At 41.9% G+C, this 23,836-nt stretch overlaps 1 protein-coding gene across 1 annotated transcript; it reads right to left on the reverse strand.

Annotated features, from left to right (window-relative positions):
* Positions 1 to 19,129: 19,129 nt before the first annotated feature.
* Positions 19,130 to 20,625, reverse strand: LOC117468997. The gene is made up of 6 exons (XM_034113390.1): positions 20,616 to 20,625; positions 20,292 to 20,398; positions 19,934 to 20,206; positions 19,689 to 19,782; positions 19,478 to 19,545; positions 19,130 to 19,342 (listed from the first exon to the last, which is right to left on the reverse strand). The coding sequence occupies exons 1-6, from the start codon at positions 20,623 to 20,625 to the stop codon at positions 19,130 to 19,132; spliced, it is 765 nt and encodes a 254-aa protein (XP_033969281.1).
* Between the last annotated feature and the right edge of the window lie 3,211 nt (positions 20,626 to 23,836).

Genomic DNA, 23,836 nt, shown 5'->3' on the forward strand with positions numbered 1-23,836 from the left:
AAGAATATGTCTTTTTTTAAAGAAGGGGGAAATGTGTTTTCCTCTGGTAAATGAAAAGATTCTGGCAGGAACTGTACTGCTTGTTGGGCCAGAAGTTGTTTTGGTTTTCTCAGCCAACTATGGGCTGTATTGACATCTTGTGGCTGTTGTGAGGTATGACAGCATGACACAGCCTGCATGCATCAGCCATGGATGTATAATAAGAACGCATCAGCGAGCATGTCATCTCTTCCGCGTTAAACTGTCTTCATAGAGAGCATTTATTTATTAGCTGCCTAAATGTATCATTCATCTATGAAATAAAATATTTAGTTACTTTTTTTTCTTCCAACAGGACAACAGTCAGTGTCAACCAAGTCCGAGGTTTTTAATTTAAAGAAAGATAACTAACATTTAAAACTGTTCAGCATTGCCAACAGATTGTAAATTACATTAAAGTCAGGAAGTAGCCTAAATCGATGTAATGGTCTAATTATACACCTACTTGTCATGTTTTAATGTTATGGGGTATTTCTCCTGTTGTGTTGTGCCGTTCTCTAGACCAGTGCTTCTCAAACTTTTTTCAGTAATGTACCCCCTTTGAAACATTTTCTCAGCCAAGTACCCCCTGACCGACCCCGGACATTTTTGACAGAAAAAGCCTATATAAATAATTACAATATAGTGATGTTTGATTTATTAACTCCTTCATGCATGAATTACAACAAACTAAGGATATTTGTATTTTTTCCAAGGAGTTTTTCAATTGAAGTAATATATGTTTAACAAACCAATGAACAAAATGATATATTATGAAAAACTATAAATACAATACACAAATGTAACATGTTTATATGAGGACCCCCTTAGTGGTTCTCGGAATATTTTATATAAAATTGTGTTTTCTATTTAATTTATTGTACTAAGATTATTTTTGTAATCATGCATGGTATTTTTTTAATTAACCTTTTTATTTATTTTTATCTCACGTACCCCCTGCAGTACCCCAACGTACCCCTAGGGGTCCACGTACCCCCATTTGAGAATCACTGCTCTAGACAGCTTGATGCAACTCCTTTTGCGTAAAAAGCCAATATGGTCTAGCTGCGGCCGCGTCCAGTACACGACACTACACGACACGCCCCCTACACGACACGCCCACCTGACACGACACTACGGTGGCTGAGAGACATTACCGTACATGGCAGATTAAAAGCGAATTGACGACACTTATTATTAGGGTCTGAGACCATAGGTCGGCGAAGACCCTATTGAAATCGGTCGCGCAGCGACCGATAAACCTGCGAAAAACACCCAAAAATAGGGAAAACGACCGACAAAAGCACAGAAAAGGTTCGGAAATAGTGACGGCAGATAGTCCGTGCGAGCCCAGTCACGTGGGCTTTGCCCACGTGAGTGCAACTCGCATAATTAATATCGTTACGATCAATTTAGTCGCTCGCATAGCGAGCGATAACCAAGCAAAACCCACTAAAAACAGGGAAAAAGACGGGTAAAAGCCCATTAAAAGTGGCCTAAATCATGACAGTAGGTAGCCCACGGCCTACAGTGACGTGGGCGTAACTAGCACATTATTGATATTGGTCCGATTATTAGAGTCTGAGACCTAGGTCGGCGAGGACCCTATTGAAATCGGTCGCACAGCGACCGATAAACCTTTGACCCCCGCAACACATGTGAAAACTCACCAAATTTTGCACGCGCGTCAGAAGTGGTGCAACTTGCGATATGTAATTGGTTCCGGAACTTTGCGTAAAAAATTGCGTAGGCCACGCCCACTTCCGTTTTTAACGTAAACTCCCCCCACTTTAACTTTCACGTAAACGAACGAAACTCGCTACGCATATCTAGGGTGCGGAGACGAACAAAAAAGCCTCTTGGAGGGGTAAAAAATAACGTACAGGAAGTCGGCCATTTTGAATTTGGCGTCGAAAAAACGCGATTTATCGCGTTTCTCGTCCTCCGCGCAAAATCTATCTTCTCCCAGGGACTTTATCCGTACGACTCGAAATTCGTCGGGTAGCATCTCGAGACATGGGCAATTCAAAGTTATCACGGAAGTTTTTTTCTTTCGCACGGCGCAGCCGTGATTTGGCGCCAAAGTTCGCGTTCGCTCGATGCTAGGCCCATCAAACGCCATGGAACACGATGATGTCATAACTCCAACTGACATGCTCACAACGCCACCAAACTTCACATGATGGTTAACACTGCGGCCCTGAACAGCTCTACGTCAAATGTTATGTTACTTAATATGGCGTTACCATGGCAACGAATCCCTCGCCATAAAACACGGTGTCGCTGTAACTCCAATGGACACGGTCCCATCGTCCACCAATCTTCACTTTTATATCACCGGTCCATGCCTCAACAGCTCTACGTGAAATCTGAGATCTCACCGTATGCCGTTTCCATGGCAACGCATCCCTCGCCGTAAAACACAATGTTGTCTTAAGTCAATGGAAAATGGTCCAAACTGCACCAGACTTCAGATGACAGTTAATGGTCCGGCCCTCAACAGCTCTACGCCAATTATGGGATGTCATCATATGCCGTTTCCATGGCAACGCATCCTTCGCCATAAAACACAATGTTGTCTTAAGTCATTGGAAAAGGTTCCAAACTGCACCAGACTTCAGATGACAGTTAATGGTCCGGCCCTCAACAGCTCTACGCCAATTCTGGGATGTCATCATATGCCGTTTCCATGGCAACGCATCCTTCGCCATAAAACACAATGTTGTCTTAAGTCATTGGAAAAGGTTCCAAACTGCACCAGACTTCAGATGACAGTTAATGGTCCGGCCCTCAACAGCTCTACGCCAATTCTGGGATGTCATCATATGCCGTTTCCATAGCAATGCAGATCCCTCGCCATGAAACACGGTGTTGTCCTAACTCACTGGAAAAACGTCCAAACGGCACCACACTTCAGATGACAGTTAATGGTCCGGCCATCAACAGCTCAACACTCAAAAGCTGTTGCCATGGCAACGCATCCCTCACCGTTAACCACGATATTGCTATAACTCCTGTGTAAATTGTCAAAAAGTGTTCAAACTTCACATGTGTGCTAACGGTACAGCCCTCGAGACATATATGTGTCAGTTTTGAGATTTCCTCAAATGCAGTTGCCATGGCAACACAATGCTCGCCATGAAACACGGTTTTCTCATATCTCAAAGGAAAACAATCCCAATGGCCACATACTTCACATTATGGTAAATACGACCTCTACAACTTCCCAACATTTATTTCCCTATAAGTCCATAACTATTTCATTAGTGCAGTATGGATTAGCTGCTAAATACGCCCTCATGTTTGCCAATAAAACATTTTTTAATTAGAAATGCTGTTGTAATGCAGGAAATACAAACCTTCTTTTTGTATTAACAACATATTGAACACAATAAAAATAAAAATGAACTTCACCCTCCCCAATGTGCCCTCCCAACTATACCAGCACAAAGTTTCATACTTTTAAGAGCAGACCCAAGACCCAACTTTGTAATATAGCTTATAACTGAATTGAATGTTATTCCTATTTTATACTTATTTTATTGATATTTCTTGACAGTTTTGAGAGTTTTTGGAAGCTTGTGTCAGTTCTATGAGATACTAATTAGTAATACTTTGATAATTATCATTATTATAGTAGTAAATAATATGATCTTTAATGTACATGCCAAAGAAACCAGCAGGACACCGCAGGGAATCGAACCCCATCCCAGTAAACTGGGAGTACCAATTACCAGTGCCTTTTGCTTTTCTAGGCTACATTGAAGGCAAAGCAAAACCTGCATTAGCAACAGCATATGAGTGACATCATTTAATATTGATGCATAATTTTACAAAATGTGTTTCCCTATGTGTGGATAAATGTTATTAGTGCAGTATGGAATATCTGCTAAATATGCCCTAATGTTTGCCAATAATTTTGTTATTAAAAATGCTGTTGTAATGCAGGAAAAAGAAACCTTATTTTTCTATTAACAACATATTGAACACAATAATTATGAACATATTGAACACAATAAAAATGAACTTCGCCCTCCCCCATACCTATTAACAACTGAAGACCTACCTTTTTAATATAACTTTTAACTTAATTGCCTTTTTATTCCTATTTTATAATGATTTGGATTCGTTTTATTGTGTAGTATGTTTGTGTGTGTGTGTGTGTGTGTGTGTGTGTGTGAGTGAGTGAGAGAGATAAAGCCGCTAAAAATGAACTACCAGGTCCGACATAATAAAGAACAATTTGAATGACAGCTGGGTGACTCAATAGTCATGTTAAAGTCGAAAAGTAGGGAGGATGAAGCTAGTTTGGGGAGTTAAGTGAGAAGATTTTAAGAACTGAAGACCGACAGAATAACTATATAAATTAATAAATAATTCCTAACTATGAGACTGTTGTAATTTCAGGGAGAGGGTCAGATCTTTGCAGAGCTGGTAACATTTGGTTTTGATTACTTGGCAGATGATAGGATCGAGGGAAAGGGTGGGGCCAAACATTACGCCAAGGTACTGGGAGGTTTTTATAGAAGACAAAGTCGAGGATGTGTCTTTTGGCATGGGTCGGGAAGGTGAAGTTTTGGTTGACAGTAAATTGTCTATTAGAGTAGAGAATTTGAATGACAGCTCGCAGGTGGGTGACTCAATAGTCATGTTAAGGTCGAAAAGTAGGGAGGATGAAGCTAGTTTTGAGGAATTAAGTGAGAGGAAGGAGGGATGTGGTTTAGGGGGCCGATAGATGAGGATAATTTTGAATGAGGAAGGGGCTTTGAAGATGATGAACTTGAGGGATGATACCTAAACAAATACCAAATTAAACCAGGGGGGGATGATACCTAAAAACATACCAAATTAAACCAGGGGGGGATGTTTTGATCTAATAAACTATCTCCACAGACTGTAGAAGCGCATCATTTGGCACGATGAAACACAAGGTGAAGAAAAAACACAGAATTTCTACCTACATTTGCTTGACGTCTGAAGTTACTCTACCTCAGCAGTTGTGCAAAAGAACACAGAATCCCCTCATGATCACTGAAATAGGTGGGCAACACAGTTGATTCTACATCATACTGTGTTGTTTTCACATATACATGGTCAATTAATGTGCCCTTTTCGGTAGTGGGTTGTGTGACTTGCTGCACATACCCTTTGTCTGTTACAAATTTGCAAATTGTTGATGTTTTTAAAATGTCATCATTGAAATCACCCATCACAGCAATTGTGTCATCTAATAGATCTAACAAATCTAGTAATTTGCCTAAATGTTCTTTAAACAAAGACATGGGATATGATGGTGGTCTATAAATTACCGCAATTAATATGTTGTGAGACAAACAGTTGTACACTATACATTCTAAATTTACATCTGGCACTTGAAGAATACTAAATTCAATACTGTTTGCACTATATATGCCAACACCACCATGTTGTTGGTCTTGCAGAGCAACCAATGCTGGGTTCTCGCTGGTGTAAGATGCACTTCGAGAACAACTAGCAAATGTATAACCACTGATGTTAATGTCGTCAAATGATGAGACAGCAGGCAGCCATGTCTCTGTAACAGCAATACAGTTAGGCTGCAAATGCTGTGTACAAAGGGTCAAATCTTCGACATGACGTGTCAAACTTTGCACATTTGTCAAAAACACAGTAAAATTGTCTGTGTGCAATTTGGGGTGGATCCTTTCTTCACGTAGAAACTGAGGCATGCACTGAATTGCTTGCGTAACATTTGTTTTACAATAGATGGCATTAGCTTTAAAATCTTGAATGATTAAGCCTGATAAATTTGTAACACGACTTAATGCAACATATGCCTGTCCAGCAGCAAATATTTTTTAAGTGACACCACAGCTCTATCAACAGTTATCCCTTGCACCTTATGTACTGTACAAGCCCAAGCCAGTTTAAGGGGAAATTGGCGACGCAACCCACCTTTAACGGTGACTCTATCCTCTTCTGGAAAAATTGGTGTACAGTTCACTAATTGACTTGATGCATTTGCAGAGTCTTTCCTGCGCTGTGCCCCAACTCTGTCATCGTCAAAATGGACGTACACAGTTTGTGGAAATCTTTCACCTTGTGAAATCACTATGTGTCTCACCGTGCCGCATACCCCGTTCACAAGCCCATCCGTTACATCTATATTTTTGGTCAACATTACACGAGCATTTTTCCCAAGAACCAAACGTTCCGCTAAACATGTCTGATAGATGTTGGTGTGATGTCCATGTTTTAACTCAAGTTTTCCAGTTTTCTGTTATGGCCAGTATCCTGAGCTTCTATTTCTACATGTTCCGGGCATGTTTTCAACAGTTGCACAAGATTATGATCATTAACCTGAGCGTTTGTGGGGAAAATGTGTAATGCTGAACTTTCTTCCCCGGTTTCACAGCTCTTCAACAAATCAATGTCACTAGCTGACAATGCTGTTTCTTTTGAGCGTGTTCTCAACCTATTTAGCAGTTCCGCAAAAACAATATCTTTCTGCCTGACTATTGTTTTAAGCTCTACAATGCTAAATAGGTTGTGCCACAGGTTAAATCCTACTTTCTCTACATACAAGGCATTTCCTTTCACTGGTGGCAGCTGGAAAAAGTCTCCAACAACTACCACACTAACTCTACCAAATGGGGAATAATCATTACATTGTTTAATTTGACGTAATCTGCCATGAATATATGCCATGAGTTTGTGATCGACCATGGATATTTCATCGACAATTCAAATTTGCACGTCTCTATATTTGGCCCGCAGACTATTTATTTTTTCCTCGCCTAAAGGTGTGTAGGGTAATTTTGAATTAACGCCAATGCTAAATGTGTTATGGATAGTTGCTGCGTCTAAATTGTATGCAGCAATTCCAGTTGGGGCAGTCAACAACACACACACAGAATCAGGGTTTTCACAGAGTGTTGAGAGCAACCTGGCTGTCTCATACTGCAGAGCCTTGATCAAATGGCTCTTTCCTGTCCCAGCACCGCCTGTTATAAATACGTGAAACGGGTCTGGATTTTTACCCGACATTTTGTCTAAACACCATTGTCGTATTTGATAGAAAATAGACATTTGTGTTTCGTTTAGAGACCGAACTAATTTCAGCCCTTCGCTTCTGCTCAAAATATTCTTTGTCTTTTCCAAATGGCCAATTTGCCGATTATTAACGGCAAGATCAGGAATAGCGTCTATTTGCTCCCCGTCTACGGTTTCAATTTGTTCCCGCTCTTCTTTGCATTGAAGATTTTCCAATTCCTGTTCGGGGCACAGGTCACACCAAGCGTCTTCAAAATCTACATTACCGTCTAAAGACTCTTGGATTTTTTGTAATTCATCCGAATCAAGTTCAAACAAAGCTCTATTCGCGTCGACCACTGATTTCACCAGCTGTCTGGATCCATCAGCAAATCTAACTCGACCGCTCATGTAAAAGTCTTCACACGTTTCCCAATTGTGTGGCTTTAACTGCTCGTCGATGCGATACGGCAGAAACAATTGAAAATTGCTGTAGAAAAACAATTCTGGAGACTTTGTTTTTGAAAATGTTGCATAACGCACAACTGCTGCTTTTGTTCGCGTTCTTTTAATAATAAACCCGAAATTATTTTGGAGTTCGATGGCATTTTTGAGACTTTCACTCTGTGACATAACCCTGTATTCGGATGCGAATGTTGCCAAACACATATTATTAAAAACCGCGTCATTTGGCCGATTTGTGTAACGGTCAACAAAACCAGTCATCCACATGTTGTCTGTGGTTAGACTATTTGAATCTGCCATCTGTTTTAACACACTTAATGGCCTACTTATTTTAGTTGTATTTTTCCCTGTTGGCACAAATTGGACCAAGCGAGAGCATGTCTTCAGGGACATGTGTGTCAATCTGTAGACTGCCTCTTGGGCACACACATCTCGGTTGTGTAAATACACACTCCCTAACTTTTTAAATGCATCCTTGGCATCTAGATTGCCCTGCTGTGATGCTTCTTTATGTGCATTACCCAATAATAATCCCATTTCCTTTTCTGCCTTGGAGATGTAGGAAATTATATAGACAACACATGCATACGCATTGACCACATACTGAATGTCCATATTGGCATTCCAGCATTTTAAGAGTGGTTTGTTGTATTGATTAATCCAGACTTCGCCAATTTGTCTTTTCAATACAACGTGTGTCTTTCTACCAACCAATTTGTAAGCAGCCTCGAAGATCGCTTGATTAATCCCCAGACTTTCAAATAATTGTTCCAGGCTTTCAAATATTACATTTTCGTCTGAAAGAGCCTTTTTGACGGAGTTCAGAATTTTAACTGCAAACTCCTTCTTCTCCTTTTTTTCGGCCAAAGACTCTAATTTTACACACTCACATGGTGTCAAGTTACAGCTACATTCTGCTAAGCATTGATCTTCACTGCTGCGACATATAAATGTACTAGCAGTAGCTGGCCTGGGGAAATTAAATCGACAAACAGTGTTATTTTTCTTACAAGTTTTAGAGTGTCTTTTGGAATGCTGTTGCACAGATGTCACAATGTCCTTTAACGGCTCATCTTGTGATGGTAATTCACATGTCACATATGTGTCGATGAATTGAATCACCTCTTCATCTGTATTCTTATCAATTTTGGGTGCATTCTCAATCCAAAACAAGCAATGCACATGAGGTGAGCCACGCTGCTGAAATTCCACGCGATAGAAATAATCTACAATCTTGCCAATTGGGTGTGCAGGGGACATAAGTACTTCTTTCAAAAAACAATTCCATCTATAGTCAAACATCCTGGCCGCTGTCACAGGATTACGACGCAAGAGTTCACATCTGTCTGCCCAATCTAAATCTTCAGCGGTCTGTGTTCTACCTTCCTGTTTTAAAATAGCGTTGAGTACATTTGCCCACCTAAGATCAGCCGAAGAGAATGAACAAAACCAGGTAGGCACACCAAGTTGACGCACACAAGCGAGGAGGTCACTCTGTGCGCGCTGCCAAAATGCTGGAGTACCTCTAATAGGTGAGAGAAAACGAAAGCCATCATCAAATTGCAACAGTTTTCTTATGGTTTCCTGATTCAACAAATTATCTTCTATCGGTTTGGATGGAAAGCCTGCTTTGCCTTTTCGCAATGCAATAGACACACTGGACAATACCTGTTGCACCTCAGACAAATACTGAGCATAAAAAATGTATTCTATATTTTGTGCAAACCTAACATCAGCATTTAAAACACACGTATTCAAATAGCGTGCTAATGTTATCTTGCGGGGCCTCGAATCACGGTAGGTGTTAATGCCCAGTGGGAACAATACAGGAAAGCATTTTGCTTCGTTGGAAATGTCTGCTAACAGCCTCACAGGACTATTATCCTGTCCAACACTTCCTGTCCAATATCAACAGGCATCAGACATGTGTCCTGAAACATGCAATGCTGTTGCCTGTCGTGTAAAAGCTCATCATCAGCATTAGCATCAGACGTTTCATTAGTTGGCAAATCCATCAAGGTCGAATTGTCTACAAAGTCATCATCCCGTTCCCTCCAAAACTCATTAAGCCGAGCGTCATCAAGTTCCTCAAACTCGGGAACCCTTACAGTAATGAATGAACTTTCTTTTGCAGGACTATTGTATTCTGCTGGGGCCATGTTCAGTTCTCTATCTGAAAACTGATCTGCAATTTCCAGATCAGTATCCACAGCCATCAAATCCATGTCCTGAAACAAACATGGCTGTTCCTCAGCAGCCTCTGATGATGTTTCTTTGGTGTGGGTTTGTTCATTCTCTTCCTCCTCCCTACAAAACTCGTTATACCAACTTTTATTAAATTCAATATCCCTATAGTGCTTATTGTTTCTTTTTAAATATTTTAATGCACGCTTTATGCGCATTGGGTCTGCAAATTGATATTTATAATGACCTTTGTAGGTCAATCTACGCTTTAACTTTATTCGCAAGATGGAACCTTCCATCCTTGAGCGGGGGAGCAAATTCGTAGTTTGGACTATATTGGCTGGAACACACGTCACCGGTCCGTGAACTCCATTTTGCCCACCTTTGGGCAATGCCACCATCTTCATAAATGGTATATTTTTGGCAATTAAATGCTGCTCTATGCTGTTCAAACAAGCCAATTCTGGGGGAATGGGGTCTACTGCCAAATGATTTAGAACACATTCAGGTGGCATCACACCTCTCTTAAGTTTGTTATCACAGTTACTGCAGATCCAAGACTGCCCTCTCCCAATTTCAATCCAAACACAGGGTACTTCACAGTCATCAGTACATGTGTGTAAATATGTGTCTCTGATGCATTTATTAGCTAATTCTTGATTCTTATATTTCTCTTTTTTACAGTGCAAGGCCTGCGATTCAAATAACAACCTCTCGCAGCAGCTACAAACAAAAACGGGTCCATTCTTAACTTTGGCCAAAAACTGCTGCATCACAATATCAAATACCTCTCTATTTTTTAGCATTTGTTGCCTCTTCAATTTGTTGCTAGCTGTTACTCGCTTCTTATAATCTGGATTACCATGATACCTTTTTGAAGTCATGGATTTTACCTTCTTTCTATGCAATTTATTTTGCCTATATTTACGTTTGTTAAATGCTATAACTTTCTCTCTATGTAAAACGTTTAGTATATATTTCTGTTTGCTTAATGCTAGAACCCTTTCTCTATGTGGCTCATCTTCATGATATTGTTTTACCCTATATTGTTTTACTCTCTCTTGATAATCTGCATCACTATACTTTTTCATGGACGCATCCCTAATCGTTTGCTGGTACACTGTGTTTCTTTTATAATACAGTGTCTTTGTTGAGCTGTATCTCTTTTTTAAATATGTTGAACGACAGTGCCTACGACTACAGCTGGCAACACTCTCTGCATTGTCTTTAACTTTCAAGTGACGTGATTCAAGATGGCGCCTGTGTCGGCTCGCCGCTCGCTAAGCTCTCTAACTTTGGCCCAATCCCAAACCACTCCCTCGACCCTACCCCTCCGTGGCGGAGTGAACTCCGTCTGTAGCCACACTCGCAGCTCAACAAGGCTCCCTCCTGTCAGATGGAGGGAGTAAATACAGCGGCAAGCTTTGGGACAAACTCCCCTCTCTCCGGCAGAAACAGGAAATGCCGTAACTGTATGTAACAACGGTTTCAAATCAGCATCTCTTAGACAAAAAATGTAAATTAAGAACTCAAATAAAACTCCAAACATCTTTCATTGTGTTACTTTTTTGTAAAGCTCTTTTAGTTTTAAACCTGATGTTTATAAGCTTCTTAGTTTTTGCAACAGTCTGTAAATATACACAACTTTATAATAAAATGCACACATTTACCTTTTTCTAGACTAAACACAGGTATGATCCTAAGTAAAAAAAATATGAGGTTATCATGAGGTTGTTAACATCGCAATTTATCAGTGGATGTTTGCTGGAACTACTTGTAAACAGCGTGTTTCCTGACGGACACACACAGCGTGACTCCGGTCAGGTAAAGACCAGTCTCAAGTCATCACCGATGCAGACTCGCTGTTTGAGGGCTTGATAGCTCACTCCCCCTCCACACCTCTCCACACTCGTTGGTTTGGAACAGCACTTAATGTGGCGGACCCTCCGCGCGAACGCGCAAACGGAGGGGTAGTGTGTAGGGGTAGGGTGTAGGGCGTGGTTTGGGATTGGGCCTTTAGCTGTCCTGTTTTTGTTTTATGTTTGTCAGAATGTCTCTGCCCTGCTCGTTTATGATCGCCAAGCTCTCCTCCACCTCAGACCCTCACTGGAGTTGATATTGCTGCCCAAACCGACATCTGGCAACCATAAATCGTCCCCCCCACCTCTACTGTCGGATATCCCCACTTACCTACGCCGGTCACACTGCATCCTGCCTCGCCGAAAGCGCTTTCGACGACGGGGAAAGCGTGGTGGTGCACTGGTCCATCTGAAGGCATACCTGACGGCTTCTTCTGTGAATTATCCACGCCTCGGATGTCACGGCCCTCCCGCTGCACGCCAAGTGAGAGATCGGTGGATTCGCCCCGTTTTTCCGGAGCTCCGGACTCTGAGGGGCCCGCTGGCAGCTCCTCCTGCCCGACTGACTGCTCCCGGCCCGCGCGGCGTTCAACACGCACATCTTCGTCAGCTGAGACGCACTACACCTTCGGCAAGCCAGGAGCGAAAACTTTGCATGGCTTTGCTAAATGCTAGATCGATAGCAAACAAAACGTTCCTGCTAAACGACTTCTTCACCTCTCGTGAACTGGATTTTATGTTCCTGACGGAGACCTGGGCTCACGCTGGCGAGTATACACCGTTCTCTGAACTTCTTCCTCCTGACTGTACATTCTTCAGCTCCCCCCGTGCCACCGGCCATGGTGGGGGCATAGCATCAGTGTTTAGAGCTAACCTCCAATGCCGATTGCTTCACCCTGTATCTAGCTATGCCAGCTTTGAGTTGCAGCTTTTTGAACTGAACCCGGCCTCGCCTATACTCTGCGCAGTCGTGTATCGTCCGCCAAAGTGTAATAAGGATTTCATAAATGACTTTTCTGACTTTCTGTCCGGGATCATGGTGAAATATGATCGTGTTTTGATCTCCGGAGACTTCAATGTCCATGTGTGTTGCGAGTCCAAACCTCTGGTTAGGGACTTTTTAAATCTCCTTGATTCCTTTGGTCTCGTTCAGTCCGTGGCTGGCCCAACACACGAAAAAGGACACACTTTGGACTTAGTATTATCGTTTGGACTGTCTGTATCTGTGGATGAAATATGTGCAGCAACGCGTATCTCAGACCATTTACCGGTTCTGTTTACAACCTCCATCCCTTCCGCAGGAGTCGAATCACGTGCCCCTGCGCGTCGTCTGCGTTCGATTAACCCTTGACTGCCTCACTGTTCTCTGATGCTTTTAATGCTTCTCCGATCTGTAAATTAGATGTGAACTGTGCTTTTAATGCTGATGAGCTTATCTCCATGTTTGATTCGACATGTACACTAATACTGGATTCTGTTGCTCCTTTTACGCTTAGACGCACCAAAGTTCTATCAGAGCCGTGGCTCAATGACTGTACTCGTGATCTCACGCTTGCAGGCGTGCAGAGAGAAAATGGAAAAAGGATAAACTCCATGTCTCCCTAGAAATCCTTCGTGCTTGCCTTTCTGACTACCAGACGGCAGTCAAAGCAGCCAAAACAGAGCACATTTCTCTGTTAATCTCCAAAAACAGCCATAAACCTCAGGTTCTTTTTAATGTCCTCAACTCTATCATTAATACCTGTGATGTTTCTTCTATTGTCCCATCGACTACTCTCTGTGATAAGTTTCTTACATTTTTTATTGAAAAGGTATCTGCTCTTAGGCTAGCCCACACTAGTGCTACCCCAGATCCTGCTCCTTTTCTGTGCCCTGCTGTCCTCGACCACTTTGACCCTGTATCCCTCTCTGCTCTCTCGGATGTAGTCAAGCACCTGCGGCCGACAAACTGCACCTCAGATAGCATTCCCTCTCGCCTTCTCAGAGATGTTTTAGAATCAGTTGGAGCAAGTATTTTATTACTTTTAAACACCTCTCTTACCTCAGGATGTGTCGCAGCTGCCTTCAAACATGCCGTGGTTAAGCCACTCCTTAAAAAGAAAAATCTCGACCCCTCCATTCTCGCAAATTTTAGGCCCATCTCCCAGCTACCTTTTTTATCAAAAGCCCTGGAGCGAGTAGTCTACGCCCAGCTGCAGTCTTTTTTAACCACGCATGGAATCCATGAAAAGTTCCAGTCTGGCTTCAAACCCATGCACAGCACTGAAACAGCCCTTTTAAGAGTTTTTAATGATCTGCTCCTAGCCGCCGACTCAGGTAGCCCAGCTGTCTTGGTGCTGTTAGACCTGACAGCTGCCTTTGACACTGTGGACCATAGCATCCTGCTGTCACGGCTTGAACAGTCCGCTGGCATCACAGGCTCTGCCCTTGCATGGTTCAGGTCCTACCTGACAGACCGTAGCTTCTCGGTACAGCTAGGTGCCTTCTCCTCTGCCAAAGCCCCTCTTACCTGTGGGGTTCCCCAAGGCTCGATTCTGGGCCCCATCCTTTTTCTACTGTACATACTGCCCCTAGGTTCAATACTCACAAAACATAACATTCCCTTCCACTGCTACGCCGACGATGTACAGATATATCTGCCTCTCAAAGCAAATGTCACACACTCACTACAGCAGCTGATGGACTGCTTAGCAGAGATAAAATCCTGGCTGAGCAAAAACTTCCTCAACCTCAACGAGAGCAAGACCGAGGTCATCTTTTTTGGACCGCAACCTCCAGCCTCTCCGGTTGATATTCTGGGCTCTATCAAAAAAAACATCCTCCCCTCGGTCATGAACCTTGGAGTGACATTCACCAGCACTTTTAAATTTGACAAGCAGGTCAGCACCGTAGTAAAATCCTGCTTTTTTAAAATAAGACTATTGGCCAAAACCAAGTCGTATTTATCTTTTAAAGACTTAGAAAGGGTTATTAACGCCTTTGTAACCTCGAGACTGGACTATTGTAACGCTCTGTATGTGGGTATGGACCAGGCCTCAATCAACCGCTTACAGCTAGTCCAAAACGCTGCTGCACGTTTGCTGACTGGTCACAAAAAGCGCGACCACATCACCCCTATTCTGGCCTCACTACACTGGCTTCCAGTTCGGTTCAGAATTGATTTTAAAATCCTTTTATTTGTTTTTAAAGCCCTAAATGGGCTGGCTCCGGCCTATATAACTGAACTGCTCCAGCGCTACACCCCAGCCAGAGCTTTAAGGTCTGCTGACCAGCTGCTGCTGATAGTGCCCAAGACCAGGCTAAAAACCCGAGGGCACCGAACCTTCGCAGCAGCTGGCCCTAGGCTCTGGAACACTCTGCCCCTCCATGTGAGGTCGGCCCAGACCCTAGGGGTTTTTAAATCAAAACTAAAAACACACTTCTTCTCTCTGGCTTTCTAGTTAGAGCGGAGCACGACTCCTGACTATTCCGTGTGTTTTATTCTTATTTTGTTTTTTAAGTTATATCTGTTGTAATTTATTGTCGTTTATTGTGTTTTGTAGTAATGTGTTTTTATTACATGTACAGCACTTTGGCTCGACCAAAAATCACTTTTAAATGTGCTTTATAAATAAAACCTGATTTGATTTGATTTGAACACTCTCTGCATTGTCTTTAACCCCACCCTTCCCAGTACAGATATCGACACTGGTATGTTGAACGACAGTGCCTACGACTACAGCTGGCAACACTCTCTGCATTGTCTTTAACCCCACCCTTCCCAGTACAGATATCGACACTGCTACGCATAGACCGTGTCTCTGACAAACCCCCCCACTTTACACAATTCAAAGCACCTTTGTTCATCGTAAGGTTTGATACAAACCACTGGCTCAAAATGATTTTTATCACAATGTTTCAAGTATATTTTTTCTTTTGAAAGCATTGCACAATTACAAGTGTATTTGAGCCATTTTTCCCCACTGCAGATAAAAATGTCCACTCCAAGAGCATTTGCTGTCCCTTGGATTTCTACATCTGTGGCACAATGTCCTACATACTTCATCCGAGACTTCTCAATGTAGTCTGAAATTGAAGCAGATCCCCCAACTACTTTAGTTTGTTCTGCGTGATTCATCATATGCTTTACAACAGTCATTCTAATCTTTCCATGGCTCTTCTGAGAACCACTGAGAACATGAGCTACCGCTCCGAAGAAACTATTAGCGTCCTCTTTTATTTTTTCGGTCTTACAGACCACACCTAGGGACCCAGTTACTGTAGGTCCCTGTACATCCTGCTTTTCAAAGTCTATATTACACTTTGTGCAAAGTGTTTTTGCCACTTCATTGCACAAAGGATTAAATTCAAGAGTGATTTTACTTACATCACTCTTTTCCACACAATCTGTGTCCCCAGCAGACGATGTACCATGCGTTTGTTCCGTAACCCTCCTTTTGCCTCTAGTTGTCCGTCTGACATTGTACAGTCTTGGACAAGAAGTGTCAAATTTGCAATACCCATAACAACTCTGCAAATTAGGTTGTTTTACACACACAACAGTCTCATAATGATTACCATTGCGGTTTTCCAAATAAACCCCCTGATTAGACAACTGCCCGTTCTCGCAACTATATTTTAGCCAGCGTGGATCACAATATGTGAATATATTAACTCCAAACGCATCTGCTGCTGCTTGAATTTCTAATTCTGTTGCCCAACTGCCAACCTCACGCATTTTGGATGTGCTGAGGTATTCTGACATGGAGGAGGTCAAAATACGCTCATAAGGCACAGCATTGCTCTGCATTTGATGAACCACTGCACGCCTAATTATTGTGTGATGCCTTTGTGTACCACACACAGCTTGACTCACTGCTCTAAAGAAACAGTTTCCGTCACCCTCTATTTTTTCATTGAGACATGGAGCCCCTATCAAACCAATTTGTGTAGACACAAAATCTACTTTCTCTGACTGCACATGTAACTGCTCACAAAGAGCTTGTGCAAGTTGATGACTAAGAGGATTAAACTGCAGTCGTCCACTTCTTACTTCTTTGACAAAAGCAACGTCTGAATTAACTGCGGTAACATCACTCTTTTTACATTTTTTGCAAGCAGAAGATCCCTTACGAATCTTACGCTTTGCACCCATCTGAATGTTGGTGCAGCCAAGTGTGGACTGAATAGTTGAACTACAACCCAAATCAGTCTCTGTCGTTTTGGGAGTCACTCTTGGACCCAAAGACAGATTACTGCTTTCAATTGGGCCTATTTGAGTGACTCGAACACCAGCGATCTCAAACTGTTTTTGAGACTCAGAAGATCCCTTTGGAATGTTATGCTTTGCACCCATCTGAATGTTGGTGGAGCCAAGTGTGAACTGAATAGCTGAACTACAACCCAAATCAGTCTCTGTCGTTTTGGGAGTCACTCTTGGACCCAAAGACAGATTACTGCTTTCAATTGGGCCTATGTGAGTGACTCGGACACCAGCGATCTCAAACTGTTTTTGAGACTTCTTGAGGAACGCTGCAAATGTCCATATGTATTCAAACACGTGTTCAAGGCCTCTGAAATACAGAACAACACTACGCCCCTCGCCATCGCTCATCCCAGACGCACTGTGTGCATGGGAGTCGACCACTGCGTAGTGTCCACCTTGACCAATGATGGCACATGTAGCGCCATTCATTGTCAGAAAGCATGTGTGATAGTTACTACACATGCTTTCCAGTCCGTATTTTAAAGTGGTGTGCACACCCTCATCAATGAGATCCCCCTCAACCACATCCACATCTCCAGACACAAAGTCACTGTATTGAAACAGAAATCTTTGTCCGTCGATAATGGTCTCCTTGGGCAGATCTGGAACCAAAAGTAGTCTGTATCCTCCACTGATACCTTGTTGGTCACGCAGGGAGGTGTACAGATTGTCACCAAGTACAACAACTTTATCCAGGTTGTCGGTCTGCCATGTAAACACGCTGTCAATTTTGTATTTGGCTATGCCTACCAAACTTACAGCCATGCACTGAAGTCCTGCATATTTAAAGCGTTGATCACCCTGACTGAATGTTCCCCTGACACACCCCATATCCCCATCAATGACTCTAGCCGTCTCCGAATTAACTTCAGCTGCTTTCACAGAAAGGCTTGTAATGCTAAACTTCTGTGCATTCAATGAATTATTGAGATTCCTGATGTAAAACATCAGGTCATTAAGGCATGTGTTGAACACGGCTACAGATGTGCCAAAACTGGATGCTAACCCAGACGCACCACGTGTGCCACAATCAACGACCACAATACAGTCATTGTGTTTAATAATGACACTGGCTGCGGAATTTAGGCTAAACAGACACATGCCATCCCTGGATAAGTGTTCAAGCAGCTTCTCCGACAATACCTGTTCCCCTTCAGACAAATTCAATTCGCCGTACACTGGCAGACCCATATTGACGTTCCACTTACGTCCAAACACACTGGTCTGCTCAACCAACCTGCACAAGTTCTTTGGCTTTACATTCATTTTATGGGCTTCCCCTAATACAAACGAGTTAAGCTTTGACCCTGCAACACGTATGGCATTGATATCTGTACTGCTCCACGAACACACAGGCGCAATCAAATGTTTGATCGCAGCCGCTATAGAACATGCAACAGATATTGTATTGTCAGAAACGGATGCATACCTCACATCAGTCCCTGCGACAACAGCCAGCTGCACTTTTTCTGAACACATGCAAGCATAGCCCTTACCTGTTCTCCATCTGTTGTCATCATCAACATCCACTATCACGATGGGTGATGGCTCCTTGCTGGATGATGGCTCCACGCTCAGTGATGGCTCTACGCGGGGCAATGGCTCCACTCCTGGCAATGGCTCCAACCCTGGCAATGGCTCCAACCCTGGCAATGGCTCCAACCCTGGCAATGGCTCCAACCCCGGCAATGGCTCCAACCCCGGCAATGGCTCCTCCTAGAAGAAAATTAATATATAAAAAAACTGCTAAAAACACTATGTGTCTTAAATTGTTTCACAAACGTTTAACTAAATAATAGAAAGATATACAATTACTAATACAAAATGATTATTGTTATATATTAACTTTTGTTTTTCTACTTACCCACACACATATTGAATGGAACTCAAAAGAGAGGTTTCTTGTCATTGATTGTGTACACTTGAAACAACGTTGACTGCATGCAGGCTAACAACTGAAACTATTTTATTTTAACAATGAGCAAAAGTAACTATGTCAATAAATTAGCATGATTCATTCAAATGTCACTCTGAAAGCACATCGTTCACACAAAGAGCACAGACCTGCTGCTCCACAGCAACTGTCCCTCTACTGGTAGGTGGCCGTAAAATCACCTCCACAACCATGGGAGCTGCCTCCCCCTAAAAAAACAAAACAATTTAGTAAACTTGAGAATAAATAACACCACCGATATTCGTGTAACTTCTTAGTTTTAAACAAGTCCTATATTGCCTTTAAAAAAGAAGAAAACAAGAACAACCTGTCGCTTTGCCAGGGTTTTCGTGGAGGCAGGAGCCCTCTGCTTCAGCTCCAACTTTGCTTTCTAACGTAAGGAAAACAAAATGATTAATCCTCCACGGTCCACTTGGAAGGATCCAGTTGCGGTGATTTGGCAACCTCTCCTTTGACAATCACCCTTGGAGTGACTCTCCTCGCAGGCGTTGATCTTCTGTGGACAACAGGAGATGGCTTCGGCTCGGCTGGAACAAGTTGCATGTATGTTGCGTTCCAGATAGAACCGACCAGGATTGGCATTCCCGCACTGTCACTCAAGTGCACCTGCAAAAACCAGCAAATACAAATACATTTACAAATAGCACATAACCTTCAATATGTTTTTTCAAGAACGGAACTTGGAATTTCAGCTACAAACAAGTATACAGAGAAAACGTTTCCATTTGCCATGTCACTCACGCCATCTCTGCTCCACAGGTCAAATTCTTTGAAAGGGAAGTACTCTGCAAGCGGTGTGTACTTCACGTCTAAAAAAAACAACAAGATCAATTACTAACATATCCACACAGATATTATATTTTGCTCTTTTAAAACAAAGAATAATGAAAAATAGGAAAATGATAAAAATTATTTACGGTAGTACTTGAACCTAAATATTTGTTAAACATACCCATACGTGCCGCAACACGACGAAATTCCTGACGCATCATGTCTTGGTAGTCAGGGTCAACGGTAAGGCGCGGGGGGAAGTCCATGGCAAAAACCTAATCAAAGTTACAAAGGTACGCTATTTTTCACAATTTGTTGATAAAAATGTCAATTTTTCAGAAATTCATAAACATACAACCACATCAATAAGAATACAAAATGTAATTTTATAAGAACTATAATAAATACAATAAAAAATAAGCTTACGTTAGGCCAGCGACTGCAGGCAGTCGCGAGGAGCTTCGCAAAGTCCTCTCCTGCTTCAGTGATGGTCCTACTGGATGTCAGGTTGTTGCTCGGAGCCATCACACAGACTGCATCTGGTGTCCTAGGCAGCACAGCATTGGCTGCCTCGGTTCGCAGCTGGGTTGCGCATGCCCCCGGTGTGGACATGGCACCAAAGGAAAACCTTCCCTCTGGCATCTGCACAATTCCATCGACGATGGAACGGAGATGTGAAGCTCCAACAAGGAGGACAAACTGTAACAACAGAAGACATTATTTCAAATGAAAATCACTAATGATTACCCAGACTTTGTTAACAAAATCTGAAAACAATTCATACTTCCTTGTCTGGAGACTCGGCTGGTATGACCAATTTGTGTTGTCGTCCGGTCAGGGACGAAATTGGCCATTTCTGCACTCTATGGCGGTTACCCGTACCGCCAGCGGCTATTTAAAAACAGAGAAAATGACACCGACATTAAACTTAATGAACCTTCACAATTCTTAAATTATGTAAGCAATAATAACACACCTTCCTACAATAACACCTGTAAACGGGCACGTGCAGAGGATTTTAGAAGGGAAAGGGCTCAAATGCATAAAGGGTCCTACCGGTGATTGAATTTTAAAATGTATATATTTCAAACAAATCCATGTTTCAAACACTGCTTCATGATAGTTATCTAAAAATGAATGCAAAGAAATGAAGTGTATTTCAGTCAATTCTCCTCATCATAACTAGCTCGCTTGCCCACAGAGGGGTGTATATGTGCCCGAGCCTGCCTGTAAAAAATGCACATGCAAACACATTTTACAATGATACAACCAAAATGGACACCCTAAACATATACAAAATTGAATGACAAAATCCTCGACTACTTACGTGCGAAACTGGCATTGCCAGACTGCTGATGCCCCACACGTGTCCCAGCCACGCGTAGCTTTGCAGCCTGGGAACGGCGGGACGATTTACCACGTGGCATCTGAAAGTATGTAGGCATTGTTAGAATTAATAAAGACATTAGCAGACCCCTTAAATAGTACAAATAATTACACAATTACTTATTTCAACTGCAACAAAAGCATACAAGTCCATTAATAGTTGATGCATCCTGTTCAACAAAAATGTACTTACTGTAACTGCTCACGAGATAAAGCTGGGTGTTGAAGGTAGATGAGTAGCCGGTGAAGTTAAATGGGTAGCTGGTGAAGAAGCTAGATGAGAAGGTGGTGAAGAAGGTAGATGGGTAGCTAGTGAAGAAGGTAGATGAGTAGGTAGATGGGTAGCTGGTCAAGCCGGTAGGTTGTTTAACTAGAACAGAGAAGAAACTAATCAGCATCACAGACATGGAAATATAATTACTTAACACAATGTACAATACAATCGCATAGCTTAGCATACAATAGTTATAAACAAAAAAATTATCAATTGTATTAGAAGCTGCTAATCACTTAGATTTACACTAATAAAGGGCCTAACTGTTTTCATTATACTTTATGCTACTGACAGTGTCTTGGACCACAACTCACCGGTAGAGAACTGCTCAAAGCTGTCAATCTGTGGGGAAAACACAGCATTAAACCCTGCAAAGAAAAGACTGGAAAGTTCCACATATTGTCATGGTATATGTTACTACAAACACTGTCTTTGACCAACACTCACCAGTAATGAACTGCTCAATAGTCGTCACTCTGTGAAATTAAAATTAAAATTAAACCTTGCAAACACAATGCTTGCACACATGGTGATTAAACATTTGGTCCACGTTGTAAATGCTTAAATGCTCTTGCATTTATAAAAACAGGATAATACAATTACCATAATATCATTCTGTGAAAATATGAATTCTGCATAAAGAGTACTTTTACTTTTGATATTTGGAGTACATTTAGCTAACAATTGTGCTAATGAGTACTTGTACTAAAGTAGAGGATCTGATTACTTCTTCCAACGTTGAATATAGTATACCTTGAAATATATTTAATTGTTCATAGTTGAATGACTCAAAAAATTACTTTATTTAAGCTATGGAATCATTTAACCAGCTTTCCTTTGTTCATAAATGACAAAAATAAGCTCCTTATTTTAGACATTCTGCTTTAACCAGCTTCACAATGAATTAACAAGAGGAATGATCACTCACCCCAGACAATATAAGATGAAAGAGAGGACAGTCTCTGGTTTAACCAAACTATACTGTATATCGAATTTTAAAAAATGAGCGACCAACCACAGCTCTCCTTTAAAATATTTTTGTAATTTCCCTCCAATCCGCGGTCACGAAGCTCTGTACCATACATATATGAAATGAGCGACCAATCAGAGTTCTCCTTCTTTAAAATATTTATTTTCTCCCCTCCAATCAGAATAGTTAATATTTACATTTGAATGTCAACTGCTTGCTATGCAGAGTCACACCGGCTGCGCGCATGCGCATTGCTTTCGTCTACGGGGTTTCTGCAGGGTCCCGTCGCTGAGTGAATTTGTCAGACACATCATTCAACGGTGTGGCCGAATTTGGATGTGGAGTTGGGGATTCTTGGGACATTTGTCTACCTCGTTTGCCTAATCAGGTAAGTGTGTGTTTTACCTAACAAGGAATGTTAACAGTAAAGTGCACTGTACTATTTAAACCAAAAGATAGATACCACAGTTAGGTTTGCTAGCTTAGCTACAGATGGCGTTGAATTTATGTTCAAGCACCTGAAGGCGTTTATAATGCATTTAGATGGTGAGACGACCGGTGTTATAGTAAACCGAGCCAGACATATAACGCTATAACTTTACACACAGCATTGATTGGGATATGACAACGTTGCCGCTGTGTTGAAACTTAGCCGTGACTTGTATTTTTACAGGCCAGCCTTGAATACATTTTCCCCGTCGAAACATGGCAGCGACATACAAGCGCATGTAGACCATGGCGTTAATGTATGTGTTATACATTTTCGCTGTGAGCCATGTTCATACGTTTTATACAGAACTTGTGTGTATGTGACGATACACGGAATGGGGGGGGGGGGGGGCATTGTTGTTCCGCCGTTACACCGGTTATTAACGTCTGTTTATTGGGGTAGCCGGCAGCCAGTGACTCTGACATTGTTGTGTTACAGGTCTTGTTGTTTAGTTGAGGGTAAAACACATCTCAAACTTCGTGACTTTTCCTAAAACGGGTATATTAATCATCGAGTGAATTTTGGGGCTTGGGGAATTAAGAGAGAGAGAAAAAATATATACTTTGCCGCAACACCCCGTTGCCAAGCAACACACTTATTGTTTAGGTCACGCAGCTCGGTGCTCACTTAAAGCTCAGCCGCTGACGGACCGGTGAGCGGAGCAAAACACACGTTTCAAGTTAGACCAAACACACTTAGCTATTTTATCTACCTCTGGAACTAGCTAAACTAGTTATACATATGTTTATTCTTCACTGTCGGGGTAACTCATTACTAGAGTAGCGAGCTGCATGAGATACTGACTGGCTGTCAGGAGAGGGAGAGAGAGGAAAAGAGAGCGCTCCGTTTATTATACCGGTGTTATTATCTAAAGTGAATGTTAATTTTGAATTAAGTAGTTCATATACTATTAGTGGTTTGTTTAAATGTATTAATTGTTTTGTTTTTTGTTTGTAGAAGAATACCATTTATTGATTTATTGTAAAATGAATCCGAACGTTCTGTTACGATGATAAACTGAAGCAATTAAAAAATTAACCCCATTAACTGAGTTTTAAATCGTTTTTTTGTTAAGTCCTACTAAGTATATAAGGAAAGGATGAAAACTAACAAATTAAAAGTTTAAAAAATGATATCTTCTGAACTGAATGTCCTATATGTTTCTCTTGTGTTTCAGGGGTGGATCACATGCAGTGCACGCTCCAATCA

The sequence above is a fragment of the Trematomus bernacchii genome, unplaced genomic scaffold, assembly GCF_902827165.1.
Source record: "Trematomus bernacchii unplaced genomic scaffold, fTreBer1.1, whole genome shotgun sequence".
Taxonomy (NCBI): Eukaryota; Metazoa; Chordata; class Actinopteri; order Perciformes; family Nototheniidae; genus Trematomus; species Trematomus bernacchii.